Raw genomic sequence first — 15,456 nt, forward strand, 5'->3', positions numbered from 1 at the left:
ATAACCCTCCTAGTATGATGAGCAAGTTTACACATACACAAGAGGCCATTACAAGAAAAGCTACAATGTCAATGGTCACAGGCAACGAAGTTGGGAGGATCTAATAATTGTCAAAGAGACTGTCCAGATAGACAGTGGTTGGGACATCACATTAGGCAGACCTTTCAGATGCCCAATTCCAAATATGGAAACCACTGATAAACTTACTTGCAACACAAAGGTATGCACAATGCATAAACTTTGTCCATAACCCGCAATATAAATTGCAGTGGAATGACCTGTCAATAGACGTGCTAGAGAAATTTGTGCCGTGAAACTACCAACACCCAAGGGTTTGTTTACAAGGAAAGGGAAAATTATTTCCAGATAGAGCTTACTGTTCCGTATTTGGCTCCTGAAGTCTCAGAAGTTCTGTCCATGCAAACTGAAGGAAATGTCTGAAAATGTCCATTAATGAAGATAGGAGACTGTCAACCAGGAAGTGCTATTCTGTCAAGTGAGAACTTCTTCAGAAGACGCTGCTTATTTTCAAACGCATTTTCAGCTACTGCAATTTTTACCAGGGGGAAATGTCAAGCATATTTTCTATATTCCAGTTGTCAAAAGGCTCTTGGAAGAGGCAAAAAAAGATGTACCCTTCAGATGTGGTTTCAGCAACAATATAGAGATTAAATATAGCGCTAGCCGGCCTAATAAACGGATTTGAAACCAAAGTGTAAGGTATCTGCGAACCATCTGCTTTGAAGGATGACATTTTGATAGCTATTACATCTTTTTGAAGTGGTTGTGAATTGCATCCTTTGTTTGTATAAGAGACAAATCTGTGAATTCATAAATATATCTATTGGCAATACCAACATTCCCTCAGTTTATTCCAAAAGAAAGTTTCACATTTTCTTGTTAAACAACATAATCACCACCTTTCTTCTAAACACTCACTCTTTCAGCAGAAAAAATATGTATTTTTGAAGAACAATCATTTACTGTGTAAGATAAAAACACGAGTCTCAATTCTTTGTGACACAGATCACCCAAGTAAAAACTGTTTTAAGTGCAAGTACTTCTGAAAATCTTTTGTCATTAGGCTTCTGACGTTTGACATGAATCGGAGTCTGGCCAGTAGCTGCTTCTAACTGACCCTTATCCTATAAATCAACTTCAGTGTTGCAGCTTCTTGGATGGGGAAGCCAAGATTTTGTTTGGGCATGTAATTCCCAGCATTAGAGGTGTCCAGGTTGCAGCTGGCTTTGTGTAGTGGCCAGAAGGTGTCGTTGAGAAGGTCACAGTTGTCGATGTGGTAAAGTGTCTTGTTGACTTCAGTGAAGGTGCCTTTGGTGGTAAGGCGTCAACTGTCATTGGTTATTGTTATATAGTCTGGTTGAGTTTTCAGCAGTGGTAGACAGTCTGCAGTTTTGTCAGTAGTGCTTTCATTAATGAGGTCCTGAAAGAAGGCACTTTGCGAAGCATGTCTGACTGCTTGTTTGACATTTTTTAGACCTTTTGGCAGTTTTCAGATACCCTTGGTTCTGTTTTTTTTTTGTTGTTTTTTTTTTTGTTGTCACCCACAGATTTTTTCCCTTTCGGGATGTTTGAGTGGTTTGTCAAGGAGGCAACATCCACCACCACCTTACTCTGGAGTTGCCGTGGTAGGCAGCCCCTAAGCTATGTACCACCTAGTGATAACATCTTGAAGGTCCAGCAATCGGACATCAAGAAACACTAGTGGGAGATTAGGAGTCCTCTATTAGCATAGTATATTATAATCTGAGGACACCAGGCATCAATTTTTTTGCCACGAATGAAGAATCCCAAAACTTTGCCTTTCAGTCACAAGGGAACCCTACATGGATAGCTTGGTCAGGAAATTTCCCTACCCTTCCACCAAATGTAGCCAGGAAAATAAGTCTGGTTCCAATTATTATAACCCTCGTTACTCCACTGTGACATTCCCATCTCCCTCTGTTCAGGAAATGTCAAACTCACTTAGATTTATACACGCAGTAGTAGGTAAGGTATGATAGTAACAATCCCTGATCATTCAAAGAATTAAACAATTTTTCAGTTCCTACGTGGTTCTCATGGGACCGCCATTTAAACCATTGTGCACATGCTGTCTAAAACTACGGTCATTGAGGTTTTGCAGCGTGAATCTTTCTGGATTCACTATGCTGTGCATTATTCCGCGATTTGGTGGTTGGGTCCGGATTCGTAGTCTTTTTTTTTTTTTTTTTTTTTTTTTTTTGTAGCCCAGGTGGGCGTCGACGTCCCACCATTTGGTGCACCTCTCGTGACGTCGTCGTGCTTCCTGCGGAAGTCCCACCTTTGGGGCGCCATCTTCAGATTCTTTTTTCCGCCGTTGGGTCTGGATCGTCATCGAGAAGCTCCAGGATTTCAATCGAAGGAAGAAGGAGAAAGCGCGAGTTTCGTCGAGAAAGAACTACTGAGATCACAGAGAGGAATAACTTACATCCGGGACGCGAAGAAGGAAGAATTTCCCAGGAATTTTCTTCGACGCCCTTCGAAGATGCGCACTCAGAGGCTCTGATCGCAATGGACAAGACACCATTCAAATTCTGCCCTAACTGCCACCACAAGTTCGCCCAGAAGGACCAGCATCCGTTCTGCAACCTTTGCCTACCGATCGACCACCCGAGCAAGGACTGCAACGCCTGTTCAGCTTTCACGCCGAAGACGCTCCGGGTGAGAGAACGCCAGAGAAGAGCGAACTTCAGCATGGAAGGCAAAGGTAAGGCCCCGTCGCTTTACGATCTGGGCCTCTCCACCGACGATGAGGACAACATCGCCGAAGGACCCGACGTCTTCACGGTCGCAGAGACCGATACGAAAACACCTGACGAGGTAAGAGAATCGTCAAGTGCAAAACCCCCGAAAGGGCCTCAAACCCGAGACCGACTCTCGAAAATCTGAGTCAAAGTCCTCAAAAGGAGCACCGGCGCCGAAAATTTCGACGACCAAGGGTGGATCCATGGACAAAAGGCCGAGCGGATCCTGCGAGAAGGACTCCCTGGTGCCGAAGGACGCCGAAAGGCAGAGTTCGTCGAGAAAAGCCCACGAAATGGGGCGTTCGACGCAGAAAGACAAGCCAGCGTCGACGCAAGCTTCGTCGAAAAGAGCCGCGGTAGACGTCGAGAGCATCTCCGAAATGGAGTAGAAGAAGAGAAGGCTCGAGGCGGAGATGGAGAGCATCCTTCAGAGGAAGAAGGAGTTCGACGCCAAATTGAAACAATTCAGAATTCCAACAACTCCGTCGACGGACGTCGTCGAGATCGAGGAACAGGACGAATTCTATGCCGATGGGCTGCCAAGAGATCCTGAGGAGGAGGAAGAGGGCACCTACTAGGAAGGCGAAGACTAGGAGGGCGACCAGCAGTCGTTCTACGGCTCGGCGCCATCAACCACTCACGAGCTGGAGTGGCAAGACATCGACGCCGAAAATCCTGAAGAGCCCGTGGACACGTATCCTTCGAGGCCTTCGCCGCCCGACGACATCGGGGTGTACAATATGGTCGTCAGGAGTGCTGCAGCAGCCTTTGGGGTAAAACTGGACGAGGAGAAGCCGAAAGCTGATTTCTTTCTCGAGACTCTGCTCCCCATTCAGACGAGGAGCCAGTTCCTCCCCATGCTCCAAAGCGTAATGAACCAGGGGAAGGAGGCCTTTAAGGAACCAGCAACATGCCGGTCCATCACGCCCAGGACGGAGAAGAAGTACAAGCACTCCTCCCTGAACCCGCCTTACATCAAGGGAGCGGTCACTGCCGACTCAATCATCGCTTCCACGGCCAGGAGAAGGGCCAACGTGCCAGCGACCGCGGGGCCACCCCCCGATAAGGAAATCAGGAGAATGGACCTCACTGGAAGGAAGGTCGAAAGGAACGCTGCAATGCACTGGCGCATGGCGAACTCCAATGCGCTTCTCAATCGACACCAGCACTGGGACGAGATGGGGGAATTAGTCAAACACCTCCCTGAAGAGTACCGCCAAAGAGCCTCCCACCTCGTGGAAGAAGGTAAAAACATAGCCAACTCATGCATTAAGACTGCATTGGACGGGGCGGAAACTTCAAGCAGACTAATGGCCATAGGGATCACCGAACGAAGACAGGCTTGGCTGAGAATCTCTGGATTCAAACAGGAGGTGCATAGCAACATATTAAACACCCCTTTCAACGGGGAAACACTATTCGGGGCGACAGTGGACGAAAAGCTCACCCAGCTGAAGAAAGAGAACGAGACGGCAAGGTCCATGGGGGCCCTACAGTTCAGGGGGATGAGAAGAGGCACTCCAACTATGAGACCCTACGGTAGAGGGGGTAACCAGCAGGGAGCGTCGCACCAGACGTTCCAGCAAGGACAGCAGGGTGAAAGTCACGGCCAGCAAAGTCAGCAAAAACAAAACTGGCAGTATCAGCCTCGGGGCCAGTCCTTTCGCGGGAGGGGAAACGGACGTGGCCAAAGGAGACGAGGGGGTGACCAACCCTCATCTAAGTGACTCGGCACGCATGGGGACGCTCACCCCCAACATACCCCCAGGGGTGAGGCACAATGCAAAAACAACGAGGGGGTGAAGAGACCCGATCGCCTACGAGCATCCAACACCGGTAGGCGGAAGACTGGGCCTCTACCTACAGGAATGGCAACGTATAACCACGGACAAGTGGATACTGAACGTCATACAACACGGTTACTGCGTGGACTTGGAGGGGACGCCTCCAAACAGAAAACCAAAAAGAAGGCAACGCTCAGGTCAGGAGCTTGCTCAACTCGGAGGAAACGCAGAAGCTGCTCGAAAAGAGCCATCGAGCCAGTGCCTTACAAGGAAAGGAACAAAGGGGTCTACTCGAACTACTTCGTGGTACCAAAAGTAGACGGAAATCTCAGTCCCATCCTGGATCTGCGATACCTAAACAAATACATCAGAACACAAAGGTTCAAAATGACATCACTGCAGGAGGTGCTGCCCCAAATAAGGGACGGAGACTTCATGTCCACCGTGGATCTCAAAGATGCCTACCTGCACATCCCAATAAACAGAAGGCACAAAAGACTTTTAAGATTCAGCATCAACCAGGATCATTACCAATTCACGACCCTGGCCTTCGGGCTTAAATCAGCACCAAGGGTATTCACGAAATGCCTGTCGGCAGTCGCAGCATACCTACGAAGGAAGGGGATTCATGTGTACCCTTACCTAGACGACTGGCTGATCAAAGCAAACACCCACAAGAAGTGCGAGAAACACGCAGCACAGGTGACAAAGACACTGACGAACCTGGGGTTCTCTATACACTGGGGGAAGTCATCAATGAAGCCAGAACAGGTGAAGATTTTCCTGGGAGCAAAAATCAACACCATAAACAGAACGGTCGTGCCCAGCGACAGGAGAGCAGCAGCCCTACTGAAGGAGACAAGCCTCTACCAGAAGGGGCGAGTTCTGACAGTGAGAACAGTGAGCAAGATCATGGGGATGATGGCGTCATGTATCCACCTGGTCCCAAATGTACGACTTCACATGAGACCATTCCAAGAATGGCTACAACAGCAATGGTCACAGGCAAGCGGAAGTTGGGAAGATCTAGTGGTTGTTACGCACGCAGTGCAGGAAGAGATAACTTGGTGGAACAGGGACAACATAACTACAGGGAAAAGCCTGGCACCACCAAGCCCAACTGTGACCATCACCACGGACGCATCTCAAAGGGGATGGGGAGCACACATGGACAAACTCAGAGTGAGGGGTCTGTGGGCTCCGGCAGATGCGGTCAGACATATCCATTACCTGGAATTGAAGACTGTCCTGCTAGCCCTGAAGGCATTCCAGAAGCACCTGTACAACCAGAGAGTGTTGATTCAAACGGACAACACCACAACCATGTTTTATATCAACAAACAGGGTGGGACACAGTCGTTCCCCCTTTCCACTCTGGCACAGGAGATTTGGAGATGGGCCATACATCTCAAGATAGACCTGCTGGCAATTCACCTACCAGGGAAAGACAATGTGGAGGCAGACTGGCTAAGCAGGCAGACCTCGGCTTCACACGAATGGGAGCTCAATGGGCACGAAACGCAGAAGCTTTTCCAGAAATGGGGAACTCCCACAATAGACCTGTTTGCAACACGCCAGAATGCAAAATGCCGAAGCTTCGCGTCCAGGCAACCAGATCAGCAATCCCAAGGGAATGCCCTATGGATAAGCTGGTCAAGGACATTTGCCTACGCTTTTCCGCCGATACCACTGTTACAAAGGGTGCTCGAGAAATGCAGAACCAGCAACATGACACTGATCCTGGTGGCACCACAGTGGGCAAGGCAGACTTGGTTCTCCCAAATTCTAGAAATGGCTCCAGGGAATCCCCACAGATTCACAAGAAGAAAGGACCTGCTCTCCATGCAGAACGGAGAGGTTCTACATCCAGAACCAGAGAGCCTCAGCCTGGCGGCATGGCTCCTGAAGACTGAGTTTGCGGACCTTAGATTGCCTCCAAGCACTATGCGAGTGCTGCGAGAGGCAAGGAGACCAACTACACGCAAATGCTATAGTGCGAAATGGAAAAGATTTACAATATGGTGTAGGAAAAATGGGCTGCAAAATAAAATGACTAAGGACTCAACAGTGCTGAGATACCTCATGCACCTTCTGAAAAGTAACCTATGCTCGACCTCCCTAAGGGTACACCTAGCGGCGATAGTAGCCTACACAAGAGGGGAGAAGGGTGGAAGTTTCTTTACGTCGCAGGTAGTAAAGAGATTCATGGAAGGAGCGAAAAGAATCGCGCCACCTAAAAGGTTGCCGCTGCCGGCATGGAACCTCAACGTGGTCCTGACGGAGCTTATGAAGGCACCGTTTGAACCCATACACCAGGCCTCAATGCAAATGTTGACTATGAAAACGGCATTTCTGGTAGCCATAACCTTGCTACGCAGGGTGAGCGAACTGCAAGCACTAACGCTACAAGAGCCCTACATACAGATACACAAGGATAGGGTTGTCCTGAGAACGGACCCACACTTCATGCCTAAAGTCGTGTCGGCGTTCCATATGAACCAGAGTATTCAGATACCGAGTTTCTTTCAAAACCCAACTTCGAACGCAGAAAAGGCTCTACACACTCTAGACGCTAGGAGAGTGGTGATGCACTACATTGAGAGGACCAAGGAGCACAGAAGACCTCAGCAGCTCTTTGTGTCCTTTGCATCCAGTTTCATGGGGAGACCTGTGACAAAGGGCACCATTGCTAGATGGATTGCACTAACTATACAGTTTTGCCACAAACAGGCAGGACAGGAGCTAACGGAGGGCCCTCAAGCTCACTCCACAAGGAAGAAGGGGGCAACCATTGCCTTTCTGGCAAACACGCCCATTCAGGACATATGCCTGGCAGCAACATGGGCTTCGGTGCACACGTTCACCAAGCACTACTGCGTGGACATACAGATGAACAAGGAAGCACAAGTAGGACAGAAGGTGCTTCAACACATATTCAACGACCAACGCTCATCTACCACCCAGCCGCCACAAAGATAACAAACCGCTACAAAGTCTATGCACAGCATAGTGAATCGAGAAAGATTCACGCTGCAAAACGAATAGTTTCTTACCTGTCGGTGTAGTTTTGCAGCTTGAAGATCTTTCTGGATTCACTAGCGAACCCACCCACCTCCGCCAGGAAGATGAGGCTGGAGGAAGAGGGTGAAAAACAGAGAAGTACAGAAGGAATGAAATACTACAGAAAAGTGGACATATAATTAAATCATTCGCCTAGGGTTAAAAAAAAAAAAACGAGAGGAAAAAAGAACCCTAAGATGGCGCCCCAAAGGTGGCACTTCCGCAGGAAGCACGACGACGTCCCGAGAGGTGCACCAAATGGTGGGACGTCGACGCCCACCTGGGCTACAAAATAAAAAAAAGAGACTACGAATCTGGACCCAACCACCAGATCGCGGAATAATGCACAGCATAGTGAATCCAGAAAGATCTTCAAGCTGCAAAACTACACCGACAGGTAAACTATTCGTTATTTCTTGTAGTGATTACAGCTTTTATCTACTGAAGAGCCTTCCTTCTGGTATTCCTAGTTTTTTTGCCCTGGGGTCCATAAATATAGAGTGGACTTAATACTCAAAACATTCGAGATTCTTGCCAAAGGTAGTTTCACCTTTCGAATGATCATGTGCACTGAATTGCTTTTTTCCTAATTCCCAAGATGGGACAGAAAGGTATTTCCACACGCAAAAAGGAAGAAAAGCCCTGTTGACCAATCAGAACCATTTCAATCAATCCAAGCAAGTTTGCTACCTTTGCACAGCCACATAAAGGTAAAGCAATTTGAAAATCAAACATTGCTGGATGAAAGTTTGTCTGTAAGATACTGTATCCCCACGTTCCACTTGCAAAAGAGGCGCTCCAGTAGATTAAGAAATATTTCTTTTGCTGACGTTTGCAAGGCAGCTACATGTATATCGTTCCACACATTTACTCAACGTTACTCTATTGACATATAAGCAAGAATAAGCCCAGCTTAGCGAGACAGTATTGAAGCCATTGTTTGATTACTTTTACATTTCAGCGAAGTTGAAGGTGCTGATTTACAGTCTCTGCATTGCATTTGAATTTCCAGGCATGCTGCAACCTGAAAATGAAGCTTCTTATTAACAATTGGTTTTCATCTTGTTCTTTTGCACCCAGCACTACAGGGTACAAGAGAGCGCAGCATGGAAATAGGCAACAGAACACACTGGAAACAATTGATTACGCTAAAATAACGTTCATTTGTCTAGAGAAGGTTCTATTACATGCCTGTTTGAAAAGAGACAAGATAAAGGGGGCCAGAGCCTGTTTCGTTTCTGTGTTTTAAATTAGCGCTAGACCAAACATATTATTTTTGTTTCGATCTGATACTTTATTTATACCTTTTTGTTTTAGACTTTTTTTTAAAAAAAAGGATTTTTCTTTACATCATATTAAGGCGAAATGAAGACAGTGGTGTCTATATACAGAGAATAATTATATACATACAATTTTCAAACAATTGAAAAGAATTGTGTTTTGAGTGCACAATATAAGTCAACAGTGATTTGAAAAGTTCAAAACCTATCATCTTAATATCTTTGCGATATTGTTTCTAAATCATGTCGATATTCTTTCAACAATTTTAGAGTAATGCTGTACATATCAACAATTCAATTTTTTTTTTTTTTTTAACATGTTTTTTAATGCAACATTTTCAGCAACATAACCATCGGGGCAACCGGCACCCCCTACAATCTCCGGTCATATTCCTCGGTTTAGCAACGCACACAGCCATTCAGCCCACATCCCGGAGGCCGGGCGGCATAGATGGATAGTTAAGCAATGGAACACAACTATCGCCTCACAGCGGTGCCTGGTGCGTGCCCCATGGGAGCCTCTGCTTTTCTGTCCCACCAGCTACATTCTTCACCCAACTCAGTGTAGCATTACCCTCCCACCGCAGGAACTCCCCCCCCTCCCATCCCGCCCCCCCCCAACTGCTGCTGCTGCGGGCCCCTCCAGTGGTCCCTAACTCTAATTCGTGCCAGCTATCTGGGGTACATCTATTGTCCTCAGCCTCAAGGAACTCCGTCCTCCTCACGCTCCCGTTCCGCTCGCTCGAGCCGGCAATCCTGCAGGGCCTGCTTGATCTGCACATATCAACAATTCAATTGGAGAAAACGTTCCAAAGAAAAGAGATCAAACCAGGGGGAAAAAAAAAATTTCAGTCAAGTGTATAGAATTTCTTATCTTGACCAGAACATCAATTCAATAGACCTCAGTGTTTGTATCATTAATCATAGTGTGCCAACGCGTTTCGAGTCGCTAATATTTAATATACAGACTCTCATCAGGGCTCTTGATTGTGTTACAGCAATGAAGATTAAGGGCTCTTGGTTTTATAACAGCAGTGAAGGTTTCTGATATTAAAATAAATAACGTGTATAGTGAATAAACGCTTGAAAACATTAAAGCTCCCTCTGTTTTTAAATTCTTACATTTTTCATTTGTGATGTATACGCTAACACCGAAGTAGTAGCGTTATCTTTATCTATACAAGAGAAGGGGCAACATTCTAGAATGCTTCTTAGTTCCATGTATTGATTTTTAGTATTAGAAGCTAAGTTGCAGCACGTCGAATTATAGCCTCATACCTTCAGTTGAAGCCGATCGTTTTTCACTCGTGGTTTTTAGGTAATGTCGTCTGCCGGCTCTGTATAGAAAATTACATGCCATTGGGCAAATATGTACGCTAATGGAAATGATTAGCATAAAGCTTTTAGCGTACCTGCGGGCTCCTATTTAATTTGGAAAAATCTTCATGTTTGCGGCTTGCCGGGCTTTTTAAACAAGCTGGAAATCAAAGTTTGAGAAAAGAACGCTTAAGGTTAATACGGCGTTCAGTAAATACGTATATCCCTAACTTGGAAATTCATTTGGCTATTATCGTACCTGTGGTGTTTTTCGCGGTGAATTCTTCAGACTGGATTCACTCGCGCTTGGCTTTTTTGATCAGTCTGAGAACAAAACCATGCGGGCACGCTTAGTTTGGTTCAATAACGATTTCACCAAGTTGTTTCTTTCAGGTGCTAAACGTAGGTGAAAGACGGAATACCTTATGACGGTTGTATTCTTCTTTACCGGTGTCTTTGTTTGAAGTTACAATATTGCTCATGGCTGACAATATTTTTAATGGCTTCTAACTAACTGTCATGGGAGTTGTAGTTTCAGGTGGCATTTTCTTACTTTAGGGCTCATCATTTTTTCATACTCCAGCACAATGCATTATGGACTTTGTAGTGGTTTATATTTTTGTTAATTCAGTCATGTTTAGCCCTGAAGTGGCGCTGTTAAATTCCAAAATTAAGTACGCTTCTTTGCGTAATAACAAATTCTCAATATCTCTGGGAATATTCTTCGCAGATTGAAAGCTGGCCAACACTGTCCATTTGAATTGCGTTTCCGTATGATTTTTTTCAACAAAATGCTCAACCATAGGTGCAGTCATCACTTTTTTCTTTAATCTAGATCTGTGCTGAGTGATTCTCGTGTTCACTTGCTGGTTCGTTTTACCTATATAGATTTTTTGGCACGTACAAATTATGGCGTAACTGCATTTTTTTGTCTTACAATTTGTAAATTCTGTATGTTTCCATTTTATTTTATCATGAATGAATTCAGTATCCTCGATTGTGTTGTTGCAGGCAATGCAGCTGCCGCATTTTCGGTGTCCTTCAATAGGCTTCAAGTTCCATTGCGCCAATAAATCGCTCTTAGGTTTGGGTAAAGTGGTGTCTGCTCGAATTATTTGCTGGCCAATGCTTGGATTTTTCTTACATGCAAAGAGTGGTTTAGGAAATGCGCATTCTAGATTTTCTAATCAGTGCCAGTTTTTTAAGATAGTTTGTCTAAATGTGTTGGTGTCAGGACCATACGTTGATATGCACACTAGTATTTCCACGGTCTTTTTTTCTTTTGTTTGAAGTAAACACTCTCTAGGTGTAAACCGAGCTCTTTTAGTTAAGTGTTTAAGCAATTTTTTGGAATAACCTCTCGTTTGCATGTCTTTACAAAAAAGCGCAGCGTGTTCTTCAAAGTCTGACATTGTGGAGCAGTTTCTCCTAATTCTGAGTAGTTGCCCTAATGAAGGACACCGAAAATGCGGCAGCTGCATTGCCTGCAACAACACAATTGAGGGTACTGAATTCATTCATGATAAAATAAAATGGAAACATACAGAATTTACAAATTGTAAGACATGCAGTTTACGCCATAATTTGTACGTGCCCAAAAATCTATATAGGTAAAACGAACCAGCAACTGAACACGAGAATCACTCAGCACAGGTCTAGATTAAAGAAAAAAGTGATGACTCCACCTATGGTTGAGCATTTTTTTGAAAACAATCATACGGAAACCCAATTCAAATGGATAGTGTTGGCCAGCTTTCAATCTGCGAAGAATATTCCCACAGATATTGAGAATTTATTACGCAAAGAAGCGTGCTAAATTTTGAAATTTAACAGCGCCACTTCAGGGCTAAACAACATGACGGAATTAACAAAAATATAAACCACTACAAAGTCCATAATGCATTGCGCTGCAGTATAAAAAATGATGAGCCCTAAAGTAAGAAAATGCCACCTGAAACTACAACTCCCATGACAGTTAGTTAGAAGCCATTAAAAAGATTGCCAGCCATGAGCAATATCGTAACTTCAACCAAAGACACCGGTAAAGAAGAATACAACCGTCATAAGGTATTCTTCCGTCTTTCACCTACGTTTAGCACCTGAAAGAAACGACTTGGTGAAATCGTTATTTAACCAAACTAAGCGTGTCCGCATTGTTTTGTTCCCAGACTGATTAAAAACGCCCAGCGCGAGTGAATCGAGACTGAAGAATTCACAACGAAAAACACAGGTACGATAATAGCCAAATGAATTTCCAAGTTAGGGAAATACGTATTTACTGAACGCCGTATTTACCTTAAGCGTTCTTTTCTTAAACTTTGATTTCCAGCTTGTTTAAAAAGCACGGCAAGCCGCAAACATGAAGATTTTTCCAAATTAAATAGGAGCCCGCAGGTATGCTAAAAGCTTTATTCTAATCATTTACATTAGCGTAAAAGCGTAGTACATATTTGCCTAATGGCATGTAGTTTTCTATACAGAGCCGGCAGACGATATTACCTAAAAACCACGAGCGAAAAACGATCGGCTTCAACTGATGGTATGAGGCTATAATTCGATGTGCTGCAACTTAGTTTCTAATACTAAAAATAAATACATGGAACTAAGAAGCATTCTAGAATTTGGCCCCTTCTCTTGTATAGATAAAGATAACGCTATTACTTCGGTATTAGCGTATACATCACATCTGAAAAATGTAAGAATTTAAAAACAGAGGGAGCTTTAATGTTTTCAAGCGTTTATTCACTATACACGTTATTTATTTTAATTTCAGAAACCTTCACTGCTGTTATAAAACCAAGAGCCCTTAATCTTCATTGCTGTAACACAATCAAGAGCCCTGATGAGAGTCCGTATATTAAATATTAGCGACTCGAAACGTGTTGGCACACTATGATTAATGATACAAACACGGAGGTCTATTGAATTGATGTTCTGGTCAAGATAAAAAATTCTATACGCTTGACTGAATTTTTTTTTCCCCCCATGTTTGATCTCTTTTCTTTGGAACGTTTTCTCCTATTGAAATGTTGATATGTACAGCATTACTCTAAAATTGTTGAAAGAATATCGAGATGATTTAGAAACAATATCGCAAAGATATTAGGATGATAGGTTTTGAATTTTTCAAATCACTGTTGACTAATATTGTGCACTCAAAACACAATTCTTTTTGTTTAATTGTTTGAAAATTGTATGTATATAATTATTCTCTGTATATAGACACCACTGTCTTCATTTTGCCTTAATATAATGTAAAGAAAAATCCTTTAAAAAAAAAAAAAAAAAAAGGTCTAAAACAAAAAGGTATAAATAAAGTACCAGATCGAAACAAAAATATATTTGGTCTAGCGCTAATTTAAAACGCAGTAACAAAACTGGCTCTGGTCCCCTGTTTCGTGTTATATATTCAAAGCGGCCCAACCAGAACCTGGCCTATGGGCCTAACTCCCTTTTTTCACAATGTTTGAAAAGAGAAGCATGAAAAGGTCACATCTGACTGAAATAATAAAATGAGACCCTAAATTCACCATGACCATCGTTGGGTCCACTGTGAGAAACTTTGAATCTGGTTATCTGTCACTGCCATCTGTTTTAACAAGGTGGACCTGCTTAGCTGAAAAGTACTTTACATTTATTTTTTTCCAGAAAGGTAGTCTAATTTTACAACCGAAGAAAGCTTATGTACGTTTTTCCTTTTTTTTTTTTTTTTTTTTTTGTTTTTTTTTTTTTTGTTGCTATATTAGAAATTCTAAAATGTTTTTTCTTTAACTGCAGAACTGAATGATTTCATCATCCAACTTGATGAGGAGGTTGAGGGAATGCAAAGCACTATTTTGGTTCTCCAACAGCAGCTGAAGGATTCTCGGCAACAACTGCTGACGTTCCAGCAGCAACAACAGTCACATGCCTCTGCCCCAGGTACCAGCAGGACTCCAAGCTCTGAGCCTACAGATCAGGGAGAGGCCTCTGGTAAAGACTGCAGCCGTCTGGCGAATGGACCAAGCAATGGCAGCCCCTCCCTTCAGAGGACGTCGGGGTCAGGGTTTCATAGGGAGGGTGGAAGCTTAGAGAAAGACTTCACTGCATCCCCCGGAAATGGTAAACTCTCCAACCACTCCGAAGAGAGAGCTAGCAAAGCCACCAGCAGTAGCTACCTTAATCAACTGAGTATTGGGTATGAAAGTGTAGACTCTCCCACTGGAAGTGAAAACTCTCTCACTCACCATTCAAATGATACAGACTCGAATCATGATCCTCAAGAGGAAAAACCACTTACTACAAAAGGTAACAGAACTATGAGTTCCCGACATGTTCAAAACGGTTTGGACTCCACTGTAAACGCATAGGGTTCAGTTTTGTAACTCTTTTTTGCCCCTGCATTTTTATACAGCGTCATTTAAATTGGGAGTGGCTACTGTACAGGAAGAATTTGAATTAGTGCATACTTTTTCACGATTTTGCTTCATTTTTTTCATTCTTGCTTTATGTAAATTCTCTGCCAGTTTGAACATTTTAACTGTTATGTTGACTGTTGCAAAGAGATGTGTAGACACAAGTTATTTTTGTACGAGTTAATGTGAAGTTCAAAACGCACTCCTTTCCAAAAACATTTGACGTCTGTACAAATCTATGTTTATGTAGACTCTGTGCTATGTGAGGGCATTCTTACTCTCATTATAGACCCATTTAAATGCTCGTCATAGTATACTGTGGGTTTGACTGCCATGTTTGCCCAGTTCAGTAGTTTTGTTCATAAACAGTAGGACTTCAGTCCTGTGGTAGTTTCATTGTTGATGTTTTTCACCACACATCTGTGAAGTTTCTCTTGGTGAACTGAATGTTGAAGGCCTGTGTGCTTAGTTACTCAGTTTTTAAGGACTGTTGTACTTTGTTCATGCAAATTGCTCTGTGGCTCAAATATTATCTTACCTGTACTGACCAAACCTAAATAAAGATTTTTAATATCGAAAGTGGTTTTTTTTTCCAACTATAAATTGTACTAATGCACAGTGACATTTGATAAGTACACGGACGTTGGATTTAGAGGTCCTTGCACAGCCCTACCTGACATAGGTGAATAAAATGAAAAGGGTTTTTGCTCTCAGTGTGATTATACTAATTAACTTTGCATTTTATTAAAGGTTTTGAATAATGTGGCTAGTTTCTCTAAAGAACACACCTTTTCAGGGATACAAAAGTAGTGTTTATATATAATGACAATATTCGCTT

The 15,456-nt window shown here is 43.5% G+C and overlaps 1 protein-coding gene across 1 annotated transcript in view; it reads left to right on the forward strand.

The window, feature by feature from the left end:
- Positions 1-15,197, forward strand: part of WTAP (WT1 associated protein) — a 153,637-nt gene extending 138,440 nt beyond the window's left edge. Inside the window, exon 8 of the mRNA XM_085611648.1 lies at positions 14,002-15,197. Within this exon, the coding sequence (XP_085467774.1) occupies positions 14,002-14,573 (572 nt within the window). The 3' untranslated portion in view covers positions 14,574-15,197. The remainder of the gene's footprint in view (positions 1-14,001) is intronic.
- Positions 15,198-15,456: the final 259 nt, after the last annotated feature.

This window comes from Triturus cristatus, chromosome 6, assembly GCF_964204655.1.
Source record: "Triturus cristatus chromosome 6, aTriCri1.1, whole genome shotgun sequence".
Classification (NCBI taxonomy): Eukaryota; Metazoa; Chordata; class Amphibia; order Caudata; family Salamandridae; genus Triturus; species Triturus cristatus.